Source organism: Panthera pardus, unplaced genomic scaffold (assembly GCF_024362965.1).
Source record: "Panthera pardus isolate Hobbes unplaced genomic scaffold, ASM2436296v1 HiC_scaffold_18, whole genome shotgun sequence".
NCBI classification, from domain to species: domain Eukaryota; kingdom Metazoa; phylum Chordata; class Mammalia; order Carnivora; family Felidae; genus Panthera; species Panthera pardus.
Window position 1 is genome coordinate 17,677,823 of NW_026526743.1, and position 22,588 is coordinate 17,700,410.

The window sequence follows — 22,588 nt, forward strand, 5'->3', positions numbered from 1 at the left end:
GAGCCTGCTGGTCCATTTCCCCTGCTATAGTTAGGGACAAAAGCCTGGACCTCACAGGATCCAGCTGGGCTTGGCCTAGGGACCACGAACCAGTGGCGTGGCAGTGTGTGTACCGGGAACCATGGTCTGGCACACGGTGATGGCAGTGGCTCCAGTGGGTTCTTGGGTACCAGTAGAGGGCAGAGAGGAAGCGCTGGCGGCTCCTTGGGGAATAGCTGGGCCTCACTGGGCAAGGACAACGGACCCCACAGCAGCTCAGAGGGCTACGTAGGCAATATGGATCCAGGTGCTGGGATCATTATTGCGGTTCCCAAATTTCTTGGGAATGTTGGTCCCATTGATGGAGTCCTGAAACAGGGCAGGGAGGGCACTGGGGCTGATGTCCCCCAGGCGAGACAGGAAAAGGAAGGGCAGGTGAGGCTACAATGCTAGGCCAACACCTGCTGCATACAAATTTCATCCCTTCCAAAGTTTATCCGCTCATGTTCCCTGGGCTGGTCTCCTCCCTACCCTCCTTCCCCGCATCCACCTCAAGGGGGCTTTGTGGATGTAACCAGACAGGCACCAGGAACCATTCCTCTAAGCTGTCAGTTTATTTGCTTAAAATGTCTATTTCTTCAGAAGCAGCAGGGCTGTAGTGGAGGGCAGGCTCCTGGCCCTCAGTCCCCCCGTGCCTTCCTCCGCACAGCCTGCACCAGCAGCTCCGAGTAGTGTTCCAGCAGGGCATGCAAATCTGGGCTGGCCAGGGGGCACAGTGTAGGTGGGGAGGAGGACCTTGGGCTGGGCTGGGCCTGGGCCATGTCAGTTCCAACCATCCAGTCACTGGCTTCTAACTGGCTATGGATCCAAAGAAAGGTGGAGGCCAGTTCAGTCCGTGCCTGCTGCTGCTCACTGCTCACCTCGTCACGGGAGACCATCTGCAAGGGGGTACCAACCTTGTCAGCGGTTCCTCAGTCCAGGCAGTCCGGCCCCCTCACCCCCCAGCCCTCTCCCCTGACCCTGGGCTTGGCTCACCACGTTGTAAAGGTCCAGGGCTTCCTGGAAGGCAGTCTGCAGTCTGTGCACGATGGTACTCACAGTGCTCAGGTCTAGGCGAGCTGAGGGCGGGACACTGGCTGGCACCCTAGGCTCCTCCCAGTGTCCAAGGTTGCCCTGGGCCAGACTGAGTGCATCTGGGGGTAGGGTAGAGGGGACAGAGTGAGAAAGGCACCTCCTCTTTCTAGCTGGTCTAGGAGAGGCTGGGGTGGCTGGGCTGATCCCAATTCTTATCCCTCTGCCTGGAACACTTCCCTCAGTCCCTCAGGCTCCCTTCCCTCCCCTCCTGCAGGACTCTGCTCATATGCCCCCTTCTCCCTGAAGCTTTTCTCATTATCCTGCTTAAAACTGTAACCATTGCCTGTCCCCCCAGCCCCCAATCCCTAAACTGTTTCTCTTATTTCTGTCCTTAGCACACACCACTTTGTGAAACATTTAACGTTTTCCTTTACATTTAGTCTGGTCCCAGTTAAGGTGTCAATTCTTTGCAGCCTTGTTGACCACCAGGCCCCATGTGTCTAGGGTCTAGAACAAAGCCCAACATATATGAAGTGCTCGCTAAATATTTAAGTAAATGAATGAATGAATGGCACAGCCCCTGTGGCTGGGTCAAGCACCCCCACCTTTGGAGCCAAGCCACCTGGTACATGGGCTGAACTTGGGGGACAATCCCATGTCCCAAGAATGGTCAACTCACCAGGGGTTGTCTCCAGGACGGAGGTGATGCTGCCAGGGACCCCAGGCCTGGCCTCTGGAAGTGGGGTGCTGTTGGGGTGGGCAGGGGTATTGAGGGGCTCAGGGGCCAGGAGCCTTGGGAGAAAGGTGGATTTGTGGAGCCCCAGGGTGCTTGCATCCACGGGGCTGGAGGCCGAGAAGGTGGCTGTTGCGATGGTGACACTGGGCTGGGTGGCCACAGGTTCCACTGGGGAAGGGGGTAGCAAGTGCCTGTCATAGATGCTCGACAGGGTCAGCTTCAGACTCGCCCGGGCCTCATGGTTGCCCCAGGAGGGCAGGACGGGTTCTCGGCCCTCACTGTTAGAATTGAATGCTGCCGTGGTGGGGCTGGCCTGGAGCTCCTGGCCCAAGGATGCCAGCTCCCCGACTGATGAGGGCCTGCGGAGGGGCCTGGCCAGCTCAGCCAGCACAGGGCCCTCACTGTCCTCGAGGGAGATGCTGCGTGACATCTTGGCACGGGAGCTGGCAGTGGCCTCCATGTAGGAGTGGATGGAGGGGCTGTGGACACCCTGAGCCAGGCCTGGAGTGGGCAGGGCTGTGGGTGTGGAAGGCTTCCTGTCGGTGGGCAGCACTGAGGAGGAGGGGGCACAGGGTGCCGGACCTGTGAGGCAGGGGGCTGTAAAGGAAGCAGCTGCTTCACTCTCACGTCCCACTATAGGGCTGACAGATAGGGGCCCACCCCAGGTGGCTTCAGGGTCTGAGTAGACCCTGTCCATCCCCACCGCCCCGTGGCTCAGATGGGCATCTGGGGTTGTTTATCTGTGGATGGGAGCACTCACTCAGTGGGCACCAGGCCTCTAGGGTCTCAACGGGCTCCTCAGGCTTTTTCTCAGGGGGGACCTGCAAGCACAGCCATGAGGTTAGGACGAGGCCTCTGGACTCCCAGCCCCAAGTCCTGGGGGGGCGGCCCCAGTACTCACGTTGGTTCTGCCTGGGGAGGTGTGGCCAGCGCCTGCTCTCGGGGGCTCTGCTCTGGGCTGACTGCCCCCAGGGTCCGTGAGTTTGACCTCTGGGGACTTCACAAGGTGCCGGGGCAGCCGGGGAGGGAAGGTGTGGGTGAACCTGTGGGAAGGAGACCAGGTGGTTGTGGCTGTCCTGGGGGTTGTTGAGGGGACGTGGCCCCGCCCTCGGGGACAGAGTTGGAAGGTGGGGTGGGGGTTCACCAGCTCCTACCTGGATGTCTTCTGGAGGCGTGAGAGGAACTGGGCTGAGATGCTCAACCGGGGATTGAAGAAGTCCTCAGTCTCAGAGGCCTCCAAGTCTCTCAGGGATCCATGGAAGAGCTCTAGGGGAAGATGCCAGGGGAGCCCTCAGAATCCCTCCAGCCACCCAGCCCTGGACCCAGAAAGACCCGCAGACCAGCAGGTGGACCCTTAGAAATGCCTTCAGTCGACCACACACATGCCTTGGGAGCAAACGCAACTGGGAGAAGAGCCTGTGCGGCTCTGTCCTGAAGATAAAATGTGAGCCCTTCTGCCCCCTTGCCAGCCGTGGAGGCTCCACCCTGTGACACCCGCGCTGTGCCCAGTGCTGGACGGCTGCCCAGGCACCGTCCTACCCTCAGAGTGAGCATCAGTGAGCGTCTCGAAGTGCTGGCGGAGGAACTTCTCCTGCTCAGGGGTCTGGGGCAGGGAGCTGTTGGATATGCCTGGCACCTCGGGCTGGGACAGCTCTTCTGCGGTCCCTGGGCATCCTGGGGAGAGGCGAAGGGGAGGCGAGAAGGCGGGCAGAAGAGAACTGTCAACACCATGAGTCACGGCAGACGCCCAAACATGCCAGACACTTAACAATGGAGAAAGCTGGACTCGCCCGTCACACACCCTGCTGCCACTAGGCCGAGAGGCTAATGGCTCTGTCTCCTGGTTGAGGACACTGACACTTAGTGGGCACTGAGTGCAGGGCCGACATGGGGAGAGTGGTTGTACATCATGACCATCCCCACGCGCTGCCCGCCCCACCTCTGGCCCTTGCTTACCCGGTGTGGGGGGCAGCATCATGTCAAACTGAGGGTCTGGCTCTGGCCGTGGAGGGGAGGAATGGATGGTGGCGAAGCTGCACTCCAAGTCGGCCTCTGACTCCCCCGAGTCTGGAGGAGCAGAGCGGGAGTCAGGAGCCCAAAGCTAGGCCCGTGATGGGTGAGTCAGGTAAGTGGCTCAGGCTCCCAGGGCTTCAGTTTTCCCATCTGGATGATGGGGGTGATAATACCCGCCCTCCATTTGTAAGGACCAGCAAGTTTACACTTCAAGGAAAGGGTAGAGCTGGGCTCCTGCCAGTGGGCAGTTGGGCTCCAGAATCCTCAGGTGAGGGCCTGGCTGGACGGACAAACTACTGCAGGGTCTCTCCTGGCCCCCACTCACCCTCAGGTGGGCTCTGATCCTTGGAGCTGATGGAGGAGACCCTGAGGGAGGCGTCTCCTTGCTGCTCTCCGGGCCCCGCCTCGGTCGTCTTCGTGCAATACTTGCTGCAGCGCCAGTGGAGGTGGGGCAAATGAGCGAACACACTCATGTTAGTATACAGTGGCCCCCACCCGAACCCCTACACATCTGCACCCTGTTCCCACTGGGAGCACTGTCTCGCCTCTCCTCTGCAAAGGCTCCCTGTACCTTCTGCCTGGAACCAGGGAAGCTAAGGCTGTGGCTGAGGCTGCAGGGCCAGGCTCCTGTGCCCCTCAGACCTTGCAGCCCTGCCCCACAGGCCCACTGGGAGAGCGGGGAGCAGTTCGTCCAGGGCATGCCTGTAACCCAGGCTTCTTCTAAGGCTTCCCTTGGTGCAAAGGAGTCCCACCTGTCTGTTTCTGTGACCGTCACTTCTGCCTCCAGGGAGTAGACGATGAGCTCCCTGTCCTCAGGGGACTCCCTCTGTAGGGGCAGGAAGGAGGGATGCCCACAGCCATCCTCCTGGGGACTCTCCAACTGTGGGATGAAGAGAGCACAGCCGTTTCAAGCAGCTACGGCAACCAGGGCCCTTTGCAAGCCACCAGGTGTTCCGCCAACACCAGTGAGAACAGTGAAGATGTCGGTCATGATGGCAGCCCCCACTGCCGGACACTCATTTTGAGCCAGGGCCTGGGCCAAGTTATGTGCTCATCTTGAGTTCATTCTATGCTCCTCCCGCACGATCACCAGCCCCTTTACAGATAAGGAATCGATATAGATCCAACTCTCTAAGATTCTGTCTGTATGGAGTTCAAGAACAGGCAAACTAATCTTTGGTGGGAGGTCAGAAGGCTGGTTGCCTCTGCAGGGAGGGGGTACTGATTAGGAGGGGCACAAGAGGGGGTGTCTTCCAGGAGGTAGAAAATACTCTATTTTGGCTTGGGTGGTGGATACCTAAGTGCATACATAGATAACAATTTGTCAAGCTCTTCTCCTCAAACAGCATAGGGTTTGTACACACAACTGTATGTGTATTATGCCACAATAGAAAAGAAAGTTTATACAATAGAATAAAAAGTAATTTTGTTTGGAAGATAAGAGAACAAGAGTTGAAGTTGCTTCAAGCACTTCTGAGGGCCCAGGCCCTCTTCTTAGCACTGGATTCCTATCAAAGCCTTCTGAGAACGTTCTTCTTATGACCATTTTTGAGAAGTCTTTTTTTCTTGTTTTGTTTTGTTTTTAAGATTTTATTTTTAAGTAATCTCTATGCCCAACGTGGAGCTCGAACGCACAACCCCAAGATTAAGAGTGCATGCTCCACTGACTGAGTCAGCCAGGCGCTTGAAAGCAGAAGCCCAGAGAAGCAAGCCTTGAGGTAAGTCATCACACAGCTAGGAAGGGGTAGGGCCAGGCCTCTACCTGCTCAAATACTCCCCAGCCAGGCACAGGCTTGCTCTCGGGCCCAAGCTTTTAACCCCCAAGTGACCCACCTCCCAGACTCCTGGTCTGCCCTGGAAAGTCTCACTTGCACCAGCCCCAGGGCCTCACCCTCTTGCCTTCCACCATGTCATGTAATCACCTCGCACCCCTAGAGAGGGATACTCAGCCTCATTTTCAAAATAAGCATGCTGAGGCCCCAAGCCCTGGGTGGGCAGTCATGGTGCAGGGTCTGCTGGCTGGGCAGGGGTGGTCTGTACCTCACTCAGCAGTCCCACCAGGCTCTGGGGCTCCACTGTATCCAGAATAGAGTCCTCCAGGCTCTCGGGCTTCATGGGGGTAAAGTAGCAATCCAGGTTCCGGGCATCCAGGATGGTCTTGAGGGGCTCCTGGTCAGCCCGCTCCGCCCAGCGGCCATGTGGTTTGTAGCTGCGCTTGGCATGGAAGGCTGAGCCATCTGCCACATCATCGTCTCCTAGCTGAGGGTGACAGGGGATGGTCAGGCAGCTAGCCAAGAGCTCACCAACTCCGATGGGGGACCAGGGACACCGCATGGACTCCATCCAGTCTCCATCCAGCTTTTTTTTTTTTTAATGTTTTATTTTTGAGAGAGAGACACAGAGTGTGAGCAGGGAGGGGCAGAGAGAGAGAGAGAGAGAGAGAGAGAGAGAGAGAGAGAGAGAGAGAGAGAGAGAGGAGACACAGAATTCAAAGCAGGCTTCAGGCTCTGAGATGTCAGCACAGAGCCTGACGGGCTCGAACTCACGAGCTGTGAAATCATGACCTGAGCCGAAGTCAGACGCTCAACCAACTGAGCCGCCCAGGTGCCCCTCAGTCTCTAGGCTTTAAACACCACTCAACAACAACTTCCAGATAAACATCTCCAGCCTGAATCTCTCTGTTAAATTTCAGAAATGCATAGGCAACTGCTCTACATCTGTATGGATTCCTAGTGATATTTCAAAGTGAACATGTTGAAAACAACTCCTGATCTTCCCCCCAGATCGGCTCCTCCTGAAGCCTTTCCTGTCTCAGTTATTCTGCTGCTCAGGCCCCAAACCTTGAGCTCATCTTTCATTCTTATATTGTCCCTCATACTCCACATTGTATTGTTTTTTAATGTTTATTTATTTTGCGAGAGAGCAAGCGAGGGAAGGGCAGAGAGAGAGGGAGAAAGAATTCCAAGCAGGCTCCAAGCTGTCAGCACAGAGCTTAACACGGAGCTCGAACTCATGAAACTTGAGATCATGACCTGAGCTGAAATCAAGAGTTGGACGCTTAACCGACTGAGCCACCCAGGTTCCCCTCCACATTGTATTTCTTCAGCAAATTCTGTCAGCTCTGCCGTCCGAACACATCCCCGATGTGGCCATTTCTCCCCACTGGTCCTGCCCAGCACTGCCTCCAAATAAGATTATAGCTTGAGAGAGACAGCGGAGGGTGGGTGTTTGAGAACTCAGGCTCTGGAGCCAGCCTGCCCACGTTTTGTACTTCCCATCTGTGTAACCCTGGATAAGTTACTTAACCTCTTTGGGCCTCGGTTTCTCCATCTGTGAAATAGCGGTATGAAGAGCTCCTACACTCCAAAGGGGACTAAATAGATAATACATATAAAAGACTTAGAGCCTGTGCAGAATAAGTGTGCTATGAATATTTGTTGAATGTAACCCTACTTGTAGTATTCACTGATTAAGGGGAAGCCTGGGGTCTTGACAGACCTGGTCTGCAGGGGAGGGGAAGGCAGGGAGGACTTCCCTGAGGAGCTAATAGGTTTTAATCTGAGGGCTGGCATTATTCCTGAAATGAATCATCCAACCTAGGCTGTAGGATTCTGCTGCCTGCTTCTAACCCACCAGCTCCTAGCCTGCCCCTCCCCCAAGTAAACAATCGACCATTCAATCATCTTGGTCCCTTTCTTTCTCTCACACCCAGTCATTTGGTTCCACCTTCAACATCCATCCAGAATCCAACCGTTTCTTCCCCCTGTTCCAGCCTCCAACCTCCTCTGTCTGGATTATCCCAACAGTCCCCTCCCGGTCCCCCACTTGCCCCTCATGTTCACACTTGCACTAGGTCATGGCCTTCCTCAACTCAGAGCCCTCCTTTGTCTCCATCTCACTCAGTGCCAGGGAGGGGAGAAATAAGTGGGGAGGACAATAAGGAATGTTTAGGGAACGCACCGCAGCCCACACAGTGTCATACCATCTGGCCCCCATTACCTCTCTGAGCCCCTCTCCCCACTCTCTGCTCCTCATTCACCCTCAACCCTGGCAGCTGGGCCTCCCTGTACTTCCTTGAACATGCGAAGCACAATCCTGCCACATGGCCTTTGTCCTGCATACTATTCTCTCTGCCTGGAACGTTCTTCCCCAGGATCTGCATTTCTCCCTTGCTTCAACTCTATTCAAATAGCATCTTCTCAGTGAGGCCTTTTCTGTTTATGCTAAAATTATTGCGCTTTTCCCCCAACACTTGTTATTTTCCTGAGATTCTCTCTTTTCTTCCTCCACAGACCTTATCGGCTTCCCAAATACTATACAACTTACCTGTTTAATGTGGATACTGTCCATCTTCCACACTAGAAAATGAGCCCATGAAGACCGACATTTTGTCTGCTTTGCTCACTGCTGTATCTAATGGTCAGAATAAGCCTGGCACAGGGTAGGTGTTCACTATGTATGTTACAGGAATGAAGGGCTGCCTAAGCTGAGACTGGAAGGATGATGGGGTTCTACATGGAAAGGACAGACCCAGAAAGGGAAACGGGCTCCCAGAAGAATGAAGAGCATGAAGGAGAGCACCCCTGCTTTGTCAGCCCTGGGTGTCCCGGTCTCCGGGCAGACTCACCAGCCGCTTTGCCCAGAGTGGCAGCTTGCCATTGGTCAGCAGACACCGAGGGTCTGGAGAGACACGTGGAATCCATGAAAAGAGAATAAATAACCCAATAGATAAACAGGCAACATATATAAAAACAGGCAATTCTCCAAAGACACATTATAAGAAACACAGACATACCAAAAGATGCTCAAACTTAACTAATTATCAGGAAAATGCAAATTCACACAATGTTTTACCCATGACTAGCTCAAACTAAAAAGCTTCATAGTATCAAGTATTGGCAAAAGTGTGGGAGAATGAATGGCTTAACACTGACTGCTGGATTTGGAGGGCCTTTGGGGTTCTCTTAAAATAAAAAACGTGCTAACCCCAGGGCCCAGCAGTGCCAGCCCTTGCCTCTGTCCTGGAGAAACACTCACACATGCCCAAGGAGTAGGCCTTGGAGTGGTCAGCATGGCATCACTTGGAATGGTGTATAGTCTAAACCCTAAATGTCCATCCAGAGGTGAATATCATTTTAAAAATATCCTATTATTCTGCTGGTTAAAAGAGGGAGGCCTCTGTTTTGTGTCCACCAACATACAGGCTGATAATTTTGAGAGGGAAAAGATACAGAATGGTGTCTACAGTAGAATACAACTTATGTACATAAATACGGTGTGTTCTGATGGCTGTGTACATACGTACATTAATGTTCAGAAAGAGGCCTATAAGGATTCATACCAAACTGATAAAACAGCCACCCTGCAGAGGACATGGGATTTGGTTGTGAGGGTGGCAACAAAGAAGATTTGCTTACCCTTTTTTCCAAGGCTGAATTCTTACATTACTGTTGCCTATCAGTCAGCTGTCTAGTCAGCCACTGCCTGCTCTCCCCTGCTGGCAGAGGCCCCTGCCCCACACTGACAGCACCCAGCCTCTCTTAGCTGGAGCAACCATGGCCAATGGGACCCGAGAGAAGCCTGCCGGGGGCTTCTGGGCAAGTTTCCTCTCTAGAGGAGACTGTAGGAGGGACTGCCGTGTGCTATGAGGCCTGTGATGCCTGCAACTTAAGCAGCCATCTTGCAACCATGAGGGCCTAAGCCAAGGTGATATGCGGAAGGGCAGAAATTTAAAGGAAGTCTGGCCTGCTGTGAAGTCATCGAGCTACTATTCTTTCACCTGAACAACAGAATCTGATGTCTTTTGGTCAACAGCACCCTGTTTTTCCCCTGGGACAGCCCTTACACCCCCACCCACCCTTTTTGGACAGGTGGCTCAAGTGGAGCTGAGTCAAACCTCTGCCCTCAGGGATGACCACGTGACTCCGGCCTGGCCAATCACGGCAACTGACTCAGAAGCACACCAGGACTCACACCAGAAACATGACTCACGACCTCAGGATTTTGCTTCAGCTACTGGGAAAGAGGTGCTCTCTTCTCTATATAGGGTTTTATCACCTAGCACTGCTGGGGGAATCTTTGCCCCCAGGAGAGGTAGAGTCTGCCTGAGAGCAAAGCCAACATAGGAGAAAAGCAGAGCCAAAAGACGGAGAAAAATCTGTTTCTTTAACATCATCTGGTGACTGGAATCCAGCTACTGCCCAAAGCCAATACTCCAATTTTCAGGTCCATGACCCAATAAATTATCTTCCCAGCTGAAGCCAATGAGAGTCCAGTTGCTATTACACTGTGAGAGTACTGACTAATAGGATCATTGAACTTCGCCTCCAGGCCCTGGAAACCAAGTAGTGGGTGAAACCCAGCAGTGATCCCTACACTGCAAGTTCAAAATAGGGCCCCTCTGGATGGGCCCCTTTCCCAACCTGGGTCCAAGCTCTCTTTGGATGGCGTCTTCAGCAACTCTTCCGGTTCGCACTCTTCCTCCAGCTCATCCTCCGTCTGCTCTCCAGGGCTTAAGGAGCAAATCTCGCTGGGCACCGATGCATAGGTCTCCTGCCTGAAGCCAGAAATGAGGACAACAAGGAGAGAAATAGGTAAATGGGGTGGTGGTGGGAGGGACAGGGATCTGCCTCAGGCTGGGCCCTGTGCTAGCTTCCACATGAACTCATTACTGACTCCTTGTCAAGACGATGCTGGGAGGTCTCACCTGCCACACCGCTCTGCTGGAAACATCACCACAATGAATGAAATATAACAAGGCTGGGCTCAAAAAATAAGATAAACTCTCTCAGAGTCACAGCGATGGGACAGAAAGCACAGCAGATAGTGGGGCTTGAGTACTAAGCTGCTGGGTTCTCTTCTGGGAAGTGTGTGTAGGAGTAGCAATGAGGTTTCATCTCCTTTGGAGCACAGGAGCCTAAAACACACATGACACGAGGTAGGCACCGGAGGGCACCCAGGACAGGGTGTAAGCCTCAAAACCTGGAGCCAAAGGGAGCTGCTCATTCGCTTGGTACCTAGGTCTGCAATACCTCCAATACCACTGTAGGACAGGAAGCTCATGTTAAGGCCTGGTCCCTTTGGGAGGCAATGGCAAAGCCTCCAGACAGAGAAAGACAAGGACAGCGCTAGAGACAGAAGAGAGGATAAACCCTCAAATCTCCCACTCAGCTGAGACCTCCAAACTAAACCCCCAACCAAAAGTTAGAACATGAATTCACTCCAAATAAAACTGGTCTTGCAGCATGAAGGCTTTAAAGAACAAAAAGACACTTCAGTTCCACTGGAGCCTTCCCCGACTACGTCCCTCCCCACTGCACACTGGGTCAGGGGCCTCCTCTGCCTCCTCTGGTCCCCAAAGTCCCCCGAGCTTCCCTCCATCGCAGTGCTCACAGGCTCTCCAGGCACTTCGCTCTTCCACTTCAAGCCCCTTCTCACGTGTACTACCATAACTTTCTATTCAAAGTCTGTCTCCCCAGTTCGGCCACAGGTGCACAAAAGGTAGGGCCTACGGCTGTGCTGGCCATGGCTATGTCTTCAGCCTCACTCCTCACGGGGCCCAGGGCAGGAAGACATTCCTCTAGCAGACAGGCAAGTGGGGGACGGCCGGATCACTGCCAGGACCTGGGCTGGCTCCTCCACTTCCCGTCCCTCATGTTCTGCTGCTGCTGCTCCCGGTGGTCGATCTCCAGCAAGTGCTGCTTCATGCAGTTAGTGATCTCTGGGCCCAGGTGCCAGATGAACACACAGCTGCAGAGGCCGAAGAGAGATGTGGAAGGAGGGGGAATGGTGAACACGGAAGCCATGTGACCCTGGAAGCCACCTACGTTACCATAGCCAAGACTCCAATTCCCTGGCCCCTCCCAGAAAACACACCCCACCACCTTAGTGCAGGGGTTCCAGGCCATGTCAGGTCTACTCCCTGAGTAGGTCCAGACCATTCCACCAAACCATGACCTGTTCTGAAGACCTCAAGACTCAAGGAAGGGGGCTGGAGAAGGACTGAAATAAACTGAAGGGAGAGACAAAAGGGACTTCCTTGGCCACCAACCATGAGCTAAGGAGTTTATATCCCCATTTGATTCTCACTGTACAATTTTTTTAGGTAGTTGGTGGAGCAAACTGAGGCTTAAGATGGGAAATGACCTGGGGCACCTGGGTGGCTCAGTCGGTTGGGCGTCCGACTTCGGCCTAGGTCATGATCCCGCTGGTCCTGAGTTCGAGCCCCACGTCAGGCTCTATGCTGACAGCTTGAAGCCTGGAGCCTGTTTCAGATTCTGTGTCTCCCTCTCTCTCTGCTCCTCTCCTACTTACACTCTGTCTCTCTCTCTCTCAAAAAATAAACATTAAAAAGAGAGAGAGAAAAAAAACAACAGATGGGAAATGACCTGCTCAAGGTTCTCAAGGTCACAAGTAAATTAAGTGGCAGATCTGGGGTTTGAACTCAGGGCTGGGTGTGACACCAAGGTACATGCTGTCAAAGGAGAGAGCAGTAAGCTGGAACCCTCGGCAGAACTCTGCACAGGCAGGCCAGGAGCACGGTGCTCCCACTGTCTGAGCCCCTGCACTCCCCACAGTACAGGTCCTGCCCACACCCAGGGGGAGGCCAGCCAAGGGCAGTCTCCAGGCCTTTCCCACCTGTCTCCAGATACTGTGATCAAGTGACGACAGTCATAGGTGAACTTCATGCCAGTTACAATTTCTGAAAGCAGAGCAAAGAAGCCACGCAGGCCTTCTGAGTCACGAGGCCGTGTGGGGACGCATGGGGAGGTGTCCCACGTAGGGAGGCACACCCACCTGAATGGCCAAACATCTTGGCAATGCACTCGCCCGAGTAAAAGTCAATCACCGAGATGCTTTTGTCAGAGCAGCTAGTGGCCAAGAAGGTGCCTGAGGGGTCCACGTGGACCTGCCGAGAAGAGGACCCACATGACAGTTAGGCTGCCTGCTTCTTCACTATGGCGAGGCCTGGGTCAAATGTCACAGCCTCTGCTGACGGAGGACCCTCTCATGCGGGATGCCTGGCACGCTGACTCGTCCCAGGTGCCCTCAGGACATACACCCTGCTTAGGATAAGAACTCCTGCCTCCATTTCATGGGTGAAAAAGTTACCACCCAGGCTCTGCGCTAAACACTCTGCGTGTGCAAACTGATTTCTTCCAGAGAACAACCCTATGATAGGGGCTCTTTCTAGCTGCATTTTACAGGCGATGAGACAGGCTCCAGAGGAGATGACACGTGCCCAGGTCATAGCCTGAGGCAGAGCTGCGAGTCTCACCTTAAAGCCTGAACTCAACACAACCCCCCTTACTTCAGAGGCTCTGAGAAGGTCCCCCAATCTTGTCCTGATAACACAGCAGGGAGCAAGTCTGATAAGGGAGCCCAGTTTCTTTGGTTGTTCCCACTACACCGTGGCCACTGAAAACAGAAGCCACTTAAATGTCCCCACTTGGGAAAAGGGCTCAGTAAATAGAGGTAAAACAGTCTGTGATACCCCCAGTTCCCAGGCAACCCTGGTCAGCTAGGCCGGAGTGGGTGCCAGCCTGTGATCTTTTGATCAGGTACCCAGGATGACACATGTCTCGGGTGGCCCATGAGGGCAGCTGACAGACAGGGGGGATGTGTGTGGTCTTCACGCCAAGGGCCCCAGCTACTCACCTTTAGCAGGGACCCTTCGTCACCGTGGGAGCCCTTGTAGCACTTCTTCTGCTTCCCATTCACAGTGCTGTAGACTCTGGGGAGGTGGGGGCATAATGTGGCCAGTGGTGGCCCTGCCCACCTGCCCCCTCTTGCATTCTGGTCCTAGCCTTACCTACCATCTTCCTCTCTCCTGGAGGCCCCTTGCCACCTCTCATCTCCCATCTGATGCCTGGACTGAAATACCATCTCAGAAAATGAGATGTCCTCTCAGGCTGAGGTCAGGGAAGTTATGCATTGGGGTATCCGTTGAGTTAATGTCTGTTAACATCTGTCTTCCCCACTACAGAGCAAGCGGAGTGCTGGCACTCAATCTGAATGAGCAAGTGAAAGGGTGGAGAACCTTTTTGCACATGCTCTCCCCTCTGCACAATCCCTCTCTCCCCTCCCCCGGCTCACTCCTCCACATCCTTCCCAGTCTCAGCTCAGATGTTCTTTCCATCAAGCCCTGCTTGATCCCCAGGTAGGATCAGGGGTTTCCCCAGGGTCCCCCAGATCCACTGGGCTCCCCTAGCCCTGACCGCTCCCTGGTGTCACTGTCTAGTGAGGTGTCCAACTCTCCTCCCTTGGACTGTGAGCTCCATGAAGGCAGGACCTGGGGCTGCCCTGCTCACTGCTGTGTCTCCTGCACTACCCTCCCGGACAGGTGCTCAGGGAATGTAGGTGAATGAATGAATTTATGAACCACATCAGCGCCTCCTAGTCACCCCACATGGGCTTCTGGAGAGCCAGCAGGAACCCTCTGCTGACCCGGAGGCTGGGCCTGGGTGAGCCCAGTTCCTAAGAAACACTTGCTGGGTCCCTCTACCCAACCCAGCTCTTTAGGGTCCAGATGAGGAGGGGGAAGAGAGCAGGGAGATCATGAGCAGACAGAATCGACTAGGTCTTACACAGGTCCTACTCAGAAACCAGGCTGGGCTAAGAGCCCAGCTCCTCACCTCACATTGCGGTCCTGGCAGGCCACGGCCACATACTTTTGGGTGATGTCGATGTCCATGTCATACAAGGTGGTCTTCTCTGCCACGTGGTGGGTACGGACAAAGTGTAGTCCATCTGAGGCCTGGCAGGGCAGCAGGGCCTTCAGAGGACACCCCTGACAAGTTTCCCACCCCAGCCCTCAAGGAGGCCAACCCACTCTACCTGCTGGGCACTGCGAAAGTAGATGCTCTTGTCAGCCCCACAGCTGATCATCTGGATGTCTCTATTGCCTGGAGGAGAAGGAGGTAGTGCATTAGGCAAGGCTGGGCCCCTGCTGAGTCTGACTGGGGCCAGGGGATCCTAGCCAGGGAACTCACTGCAAGGGAACTCCGGATTCCCGGAGGAGGAGAGTGGGTGCTGGGTGCAGGTAGGACTCCAAGATGTAAGCTGTGTGTATGAGGGGGGTACAGGTGGAGCAGTGGCCTGGCAGGTCTCTGCAGAGCAAGGGCAGACAGGGAAACATGTCAGAGACACGGAAGGGGCACCACGTCTGATTTGGGATTTGGAAAGGTGATTAGGGCAGCAGTGTGGAGGCGGGACCAAAGCGGGGAGCAAGTGGAGACACGCAGAGGGTTGGGAGGCTCATGCCATCATGAACAATCAGAACACCCACATGCACGTCAGGCCAGGCCCCATTGCCACATGCGCATCGCGCATCCCCTTCTGATGGCTCACTAGCCACCCCACTGTACAAATGTGAACCCAGGGGCTTAGAGTCACACAGGCCTTGTTCTAGAGCACAGAGAGTCCGGACAGGGCCAGTATTAGACCCAGGCATTCTCTGGCCAAACACTGTGCTCCAAACCCAGGCTTCCTTTCCATGCCTCAGTTTCCTGTCTGTACAACAGGACTATGACAGCCCTTGCCCCCACGAAGTTGTGTGAAGCCTGTGGAACAGTGGCTGCCACCCAGTAAGCACTATAAATATCCTTGCTTTTCTTCTTTCTTTATAGAATTAGAATAATAACAGCAAATACCTTAGAGTTCTGGTGAGAATATAAAGACAGAACAGATACAAAACACTTAGAGCCTTGCTAAGCACAGATCTAAGCACAGTGTCCTTGCTTCACTGCAGGACATTTGAAAGGGCTCAGGCCTGATGCACAAGTTAAGATGTTACTCAAGCAGGAGTCACTGGCTCACAGAAGGCAGTGACCCTGTGTTGGGGAGGAAGTGTAACCTGGGAGGGACCCAAAGAAGCCTGTAAGTTACTGGTAATGTTCTGCTTCTTAACCTGGGGTGGGGAGTCCAAGGACCTAGCACTGTTAGGACACAAGTCACTGGTTATAAACAATGGGTGTGTCTGTTCTAGTTCATATGTACTGATTAAGTACCTTGATGTGGAAGTTTATTGTACTGTTCTGTAAACTATCTGTATTGTATTCATTTGTTTGGATATTTTTCAGATAAAACTGTTAAAGACTGAATCTTACCTTAGCAGGGCAGTTTCAGTCAGGTTTCGACTGGCTGGAGCCCAGTTTATACTAAAATTATCAGCGTTTTGAGCATAGCTCAGCCACAGCAGGGCACTCAGGAACTGGGGTTAGGAGTTACATCCTCTCAGACTGGCTGGGGGTTCTAATGAAAGCCCACACCTTTCAGGAGATGGCCTTAAGGACCAACTCCTGGGCCACCCCTTGGCCAGTCATCACCTCTCTTGGATCTAGACCATTCGTGAAAGTTGATGTCACTGCTGGCCAAACTGCTAGACTTGCTGATTTATTCTAACTAACTCTATCCCATGGAATGAACAGGTTTTTAAAGATGTCTGAAAGTTTTAGCTGATCAGCTTTGGTTGTCTTCATCAAGACACGTCAGGGGCGCCTGGGTGGCGCAGTCGGTTAAGCGTCCGACTTCAGCCAGGTCACGATCTTGCGGTCCGTGAGTCCGTGAGTTCGAGCCCCGCGTCAGGCTCTGGGCTGATGGCTCGGAGCCTGGAGCCTGTTTCCGATTCTGTGTCTCCCTCTCTCTCTGCCCCTCCCCCGCTCATGCTGTGTCTCTCTCTGTCCCAAAAATAAAAATAAAAAACGTTGAAAAAAAAAAATTAAAAAAAAAAAAAAAAAAAAAAAAAAAAAAAAAGACACGTCAAACATTGTTAACTTGTTTTTGTCCATTGTTAACTTGTTTTGGCTACGGAGAGGTAGGGCAGAAAGCAGAGAGGATCAAGGGACATTAATACATTCTCAGTCACAAGATTATATGTAAAAATAAAAACTCTTCGTAGTCAAGAACTTGGAATGAGTACATAGATGTATTCTCTTCATGAGTAGATTCTTCTGGAATATAGTTTTGAATATGCTCTTGGGTTCTGATCAATTAAATCTCATAGGACCTGCCTCCTCTCCCCTTGGAATTCCTTAGGGCCAAACCTTCATACTGAATCTTTTGAGTCTAAAGGGAATCCCTTTGATTTCCTGGCTGAGTATGCACTTTGGAGGGCAGCCCAAGGCAAGATCCTAAGCCTGCACCTACTGCTGTATGACTCTCGCTGTAAATGAGGTAAGGAATGGACTAACTGCAGTGCAAGGATCCTCCCCAGCACAGAATTAGCTCCCGGCAACCTTTGCAGTCACCTATTTTTCTGCCAAAGTCACCAGTGCCCATCCCGCTGTCCTCTCACAGGATTGGCACCCCCGATTTCTTTGTGGGGAATGGCATCCACTTAATGCCAGTCCTTCTGGATCAGGGGTGGAGGCAGGTGTGGGGTGGGGGCACGTGAGTCAGACCTGGCCCAAGAAAACACCCCAAAGTCCCGGCACCGATAACTGTTCTGAAAAGGGCAGGTGCCTCAAGCCTGCACAAGGGAATTCAGCTCCCAATTTCTGCCAAAATTGATAGGAAGAGGGGAAATCTCCTTCGAGTGGCACAGTGACACCCAGATGCTGCCCACCACAGAAAGGTGTAGCTGACAGAGGGAGTCTTGATGATTTTAAAAAATAATAATAATAGAATAAATCAACCTTTGGATCCAGCTGGGCCTGAATCCAGAGCTTGCTTTTCCCTTTTTTGTTCAAACTAAAGGGAGTCTTGTTATTACGTGTAGCCAAAGGGGTGCACCAACCAAGGCAGGCGAAGCAGGAAGGAAAGGACTCACCAGCAAACTTGATGGCCGTGATGGAGGAGGAGTGGTCGTCCAGGGTCTGCTCCAGGTTGTAGTTCTTCTCCACATTCAGCACGTGGATCAGTCGGTCCCGACTGGCTGAGGCCAGCAAGGTCAGTCCTGTGAGTGGACAGGGTGGCACTGGGTTCTCAGGAGGCTGCCTGATGCCTTGGCCTCCCAGAGAACAATGTGACTGAGCTTTCCAGGCCTCGAAAAAGGGGTCTTTGGTGCTGTGACTGCAGCCACCTGGCCTCAAAGCCCGCAAGGGGCCATTCCCCCAGCTCTGCAGTCTCTCCCCAGAGCCCCTCAAACCTCTCCTGCTTTCCCCCTACCTGCCCCTCACCCCACACAGGTTTACCTGTCTCAGGCTTGGAGTACTCCAGGCACAGCACCTCAGCATCATGGGCCTCCACCTTGACCAGCTCGTCCATGAAATGTAGCTCGTGGATCCTGGGAGACATACGCTGTCCGCTGTACCCTGCCCGGAGCCCCCACCCCTCAGCGCTAGGTGTTCTGCAACTGCTAGAAAAGGTCAGAGCAACCCGCCGGGCAATGTGGGAAATTCCCGCCCCAGCCAGCTAATCTAGATGCCCAATCATTCTTCTCCTCTAGAAACCAGCTATCTTAAAGGTAGCAGTGCCAAGCCTAGACCACCTAAGCAGCACCCAGCCCCTTATGGTTCCATGGGCCAGGACTAGGACAGTCCTCTGGGAGAACAGGGGTTAGGACAGGGCTATATCAGAGGTGATTCCTGGGGGTGGGGCTGGGGCCAGGGGTCAGAGGTCATGCTCAAGGATAGGACCTATAGGTATGGGACATTTGATTCCTATCTCTCATTCTTAAAGACTCTCAAATCTAAACTTTCCTCATTCTCTCCAAATGAAACCAAACAACACGCGCTCTAGGATGACATAAGAGACAGTCACTCCAGGTCCTTCAGTCTACCTGTCATCTTAGCTTAGCCACTGGCCTCTCCTGCCTCAGTTAACCCATCTAGAAACCAGCTGCTAAGAGCAGCATTTCCACCAGAGGGTGGGTGAAAGGAGTAAGTGTCAAGCCAGTGGCCAGCAGGGAAGAGTGCTACATCCACGTTGGCTCGCTGCTGTTTTCACCATTCACAGCAGAGCGCAGTCAGTGTGAATGGCCCACGGACACATTCGGTTTGCCTCACACGGTGATTGGTGTCCAAACAGTTGCCAGCATTTAAAAATCAAAGAATTTCACAGAGAAAACTCAGCCCTTTGCTCTACTTGGACGATGGGAACATGTGACAATGCAGCCTGCACTCCTGCTGCCACACGGTGGCTGCCCTTTCATGGAGCACCTGCTCTCCAGCTCCCTATCCCTTTCACTCCTCCAGTCTCAGCACCCAAGTGGTCACAGCTGACATTTGTCAACTTAAACCTCGTGATGGGGTTCATATTCTGTCAGCGCCTATTGGGCCGGTGACATCTTAAAAAACCTCTACAGTGTGGGAAAACAGCCTGAGCCCTCATATGTCCCATCCTCCTGCCCCCCCCCCCCCCATGCCACCAGGACCCCCCACGCTCCAGCTGGCATCCTCTCTGTCTGGAACTGTCCCCCTACCCTAAGGTCACACATGTGTGCCTGTCTACAACAAGGGCACAGTTCACAAGCCCCAGCTGCGGAGGTCCCCGTGGCTGCCCTATATCAGCCCTCCGGAAGATGCTTCTTAGCTTAAAGTCGTCAGGGACAGCTGCTTTCCAGCTTGCTAGTCACAGTCCCTCATTCCCAGTGGGCCGGCGGGGGTGCCGAGGCCAGGGCTCCTTCACCCCACCGAGCATCCAAGCCTGAGCTGGGAAGTGTCTGCTAATCACCCTCCAGGGCTCACTTGCCTCAGATTTCCACTTCGGTCGCCTGAAGCCAAGTGCTGGCCATCAGGACTGACCTGCATGACCCGCACCCCAGCTTTCACGTCCACAGGCGTCCCGTTCTCACCCCCCCGGTCTGGGAAGTGCGACGTGTCCTGCAGGTGCTGGATGTCATTCTCTACGTACACTACCTTCAGCAGGGTCTGCGGAGGGAGAGGGCTGAGGTCAGTGCTCTGGAAGCGCCAAAGCACCTCTGCAGTCCTGTCTCCCCACAGCCGGCCTCCCGTCCTTCATTAGCTCCAGAACTCCAAATCTGACCTTCGCTACTCAGAGTGACTGTTTCCTAGTCCCCCTGGCAGCTGGGTGACGCTCTGTGGATACATTCTGGTCAATGAGATATAAAACAAGTGAGAACACTCTGCTTCCTTTTCCTCCATCCTGCTGCCTGGAGCTCCCGCAGCCATACTGGATGACAAGGACAAGGATGACTCCAAAATGGCAGTGTGGACAGCTAAAGGCTCTCGGGTCTCTAAGGGCTTCCTGCAGCTGCCAAAACAGCCTGGACTGGTGACCTCCAGACTATTTTTATGAGTCAGAAAACCAAACTTTTCCTCTTGGCTTTGAGTTTTTCTATTGTATGCAGACAAATATAACATGTATATCACACAGGTGCAGAAGAGAAGGTGGTAGTACTGGGTGGGGGGGGGGGGGGTGGGGGGAGTAAAAGGGCACCTGCTACACACACCCTGCATTAAGGGCCTGTTTTGTTCCAGCCACAGTGACTGCTCAGGTTTTCCAACTCCCCAAACTCTTTCTCACCTCAGGGCCTTTGCACAGGCTATTCCCTTGGTGTAGGACGCTCTCCCCTCCCCTCTTTGCTCATCCCTATTCTCCACATCTCAGCTCAGTTGTCTCCTCCTCCAGGAAACTGCCCCTCACACTACAGATAAAATCAGATGACACTGTTACATATCCTACTAACACTTCACAATTTATTTCCATGCTTATCATGCTTATGATTATACCATAATTTGTGCAGTTATTGGTGCCTCTCCCTTCTAGACTGTGGGAGCCACAAGGGCAGAAGGAGGGTCTTAGTCACTGATGTGTCCCCAGCATGCAGCATAGCACCTAGCATAGATCTTACTAAGCATCTGCAGAATAAATGAATGCATGAATCAGATCTCAGCTCTTAAGAGAAGCTCCCTCACTGACCTAGCAATATCAACCATTTCTTCAGCCCTCCCAACATCATGGCTCTCTTTGGGACGCTGCCAGCACCCTCACCCAAGGCTTCACTGTGTGGCAGTTAGCTAGACAGGGGAAGCCCCTCCCTGATTTGGTCTGTCAGGTGTTCTTCCAGAGAGTTCCGACTCAAGACCTGGGGAACAATTTCATTTCTACTGAATATGTCAGGTTGCCTGGAGTAGCTGTGTTGACACACCTAGAAAGCAGGAGCTGATGGGCAGAGAGAAGCAAAGAGGACAGACCACACTACCTCAGAAAGAAAAAGAGGGAGAGAGTGAGAGACAAGAGAGAGGGCGACAGAGTGTGACCGGTCTTGCTTCCTGCTTCTTGCCCTCAGTGAAACTTAACACCAAGGTCCATAAGACCCCCTCTTGTCCCTATATCCTACTTAAAGTATGTCTCAGTTCCTCCTAAAATATGGTTCATAATTGAGCCACTCACATTACTGAAGATATTTTTCTGCCAGTGAGAGTCAGGGCTGCTATCCATGTTCCAAAAGCGGATGGTGTTGTCTGAGGAGCAAGTAAGAAAAGATCCTGATGGTAGACAAGCTCTCTGATCTTCAAACTCCGGATACACCTACAGTCCCCAGAGAACAAGGCAAAGGGCGATTCATTACAACCATGTCAGTGGCAGCATTATGATATACTAGTGCATTTTGGTGACAAAAAGTATGTGGCAGATAAATAGGCATGGCATAATGCCTTCTATGTTAAAAATGAACAAGAAAACAAGGACACCGAATGCTACTATATATTGTCCATGCCCCATCTTCAGCCCAGGCCATGAAACATCCCCACACGTAAATTTCCAAGGCAAATGGGCAGCTCCATCAAAAGTCACTAAGCACAAAAGGAAACAAGGTACCATGAGCAAGAAGCAGCAGAAATAGCCATCCAGCTTCAAATACTGGAATTATCACACAGAACATAAAATAACTATGTTTAACATGCTTAAAGAAATAGAAGAGCTTTGACAAGAGTAAAAGTATGACTAGCCGACCATAAACTATAAAGACTAACCAAGCAGGGTTGAAAAACAACAAAATAGAACTATTTCTAGAAGCAAAATGCAGGTCAGACAGTCAAAAAGATGACATATAGAGAGATTTCAAATCTGGAAAACCGGGTTCTGAAGAAATGATAACAGCAGTAGCACAGATTTTTAATCTAAAATCGCCACATCAAAATGAGCAACCAGATATCAAAACCAAAACCCCACAGACAACACTTACAGCAAAATTAGGTGATGCGATATTCTCATAACTCCCAAAATACAAGCAGGTAGGGACTAAATACCTCCAGTAGTTTGTCAACATGTATATGAGAGAACACAGAAGGAAGCAACTTTGTTGTTCTTTGAGTAACTCTGTGGTTACCCAACAAAGGATAACCCCAAAGTAGCCAACGGGTATTCACAGGGAAAGTACAACAGTTCAAATTGAACAGCAGTTCAAACCGGGAGGGTTTTATCCACTCCAATAGTGGTTGAGTGTGTGCTTTGGCAATTAGGTCGGAAGGGGCTGGAGCTGTGAAGATCCTGTGAACTCTTAACACTGACCTGCCATGGCTCTCACCCATGGCCAAAGGCCCACCCAGAGGGAAAACAAGACTGATCAGGATAGACACTGGAGAGCCAGAGTAAAGAGGAGGCTTAGAAAAAGGTAGGGGCACAACACATAAATAGGAACATAATAAGGAAATATCAGAAAGCAAGCTGCCATATTTTTTTTAAATAGTATAAAAATCATAGAAGATGGAATCCTTTCTTGGGAAGCTAGAAAATCTGCCCTCAACCACACCAACTTTTGTTTTTATTTTTATTTAAGTAATCTCTACACCCAAGGTGGGGTTCAAACTCATGACCCTCAGATCATGGCTCTACGGACTGAGCCAGCCAGGTGCCCCATGAACTATACCATTTCTAAAAATG

At 52.5% G+C, this 22,588-nt stretch overlaps 1 protein-coding gene across 4 annotated transcripts in view; it reads right to left on the bottom strand.

The window, feature by feature from the left end:
• Positions 1-574: 574 nt before the first annotated feature.
• Positions 575-22,588, bottom strand: part of WDR62 (WD repeat domain 62) — a 42,605-nt gene continuing 20,591 nt past the window's right edge. For 2 of the 4 annotated variants that reach the window (XM_019422952.2, XM_019422951.2), the window contains exons 10-32: positions 21,098-21,235; positions 19,433-19,611; positions 17,935-18,026; positions 17,571-17,696; positions 14,639-14,706; positions 14,437-14,558; positions 13,460-13,535; positions 12,599-12,710; positions 12,440-12,503; positions 11,426-11,551; positions 10,225-10,358; positions 8,430-8,482; positions 5,843-6,061; positions 4,555-4,682; positions 4,128-4,231; positions 3,746-3,856; positions 3,329-3,463; positions 2,944-3,055; positions 2,691-2,832; positions 2,550-2,610; positions 1,733-2,386; positions 1,015-1,172; positions 575-935 (exon numbers count right to left, since the gene is read on the bottom strand). In XM_019422952.2, the coding sequence (XP_019278497.2) occupies positions 660-935; positions 1,015-1,172; positions 1,733-2,386; positions 2,550-2,610; positions 2,691-2,832; positions 2,944-3,055; positions 3,329-3,463; positions 3,746-3,856; positions 4,128-4,231; positions 4,555-4,682; positions 5,843-6,061; positions 8,430-8,482; positions 10,225-10,358; positions 11,426-11,551; positions 12,440-12,503; positions 12,599-12,710; positions 13,460-13,535; positions 14,437-14,558; positions 14,639-14,706; positions 17,571-17,696; positions 17,935-18,026; positions 19,433-19,611; positions 21,098-21,235 (3,390 nt within the window). In that variant the 3' untranslated portion in view covers positions 575-659. The remainder of the gene's footprint in view (positions 936-1,014; positions 1,173-1,732; positions 2,387-2,549; positions 2,611-2,690; positions 2,833-2,943; positions 3,056-3,328; positions 3,464-3,745; positions 3,857-4,127; positions 4,232-4,554; positions 4,683-5,842; positions 6,062-8,429; positions 8,483-10,224; positions 10,359-11,425; positions 11,552-12,439; positions 12,504-12,598; positions 12,711-13,459; positions 13,536-14,436; positions 14,559-14,638; positions 14,707-17,570; positions 17,697-17,934; positions 18,027-19,432; positions 19,612-21,097; positions 21,236-22,588) is intronic. The other 2 variants (XM_053906322.1, XM_019422953.2) reach the window with 1 other exon arrangement.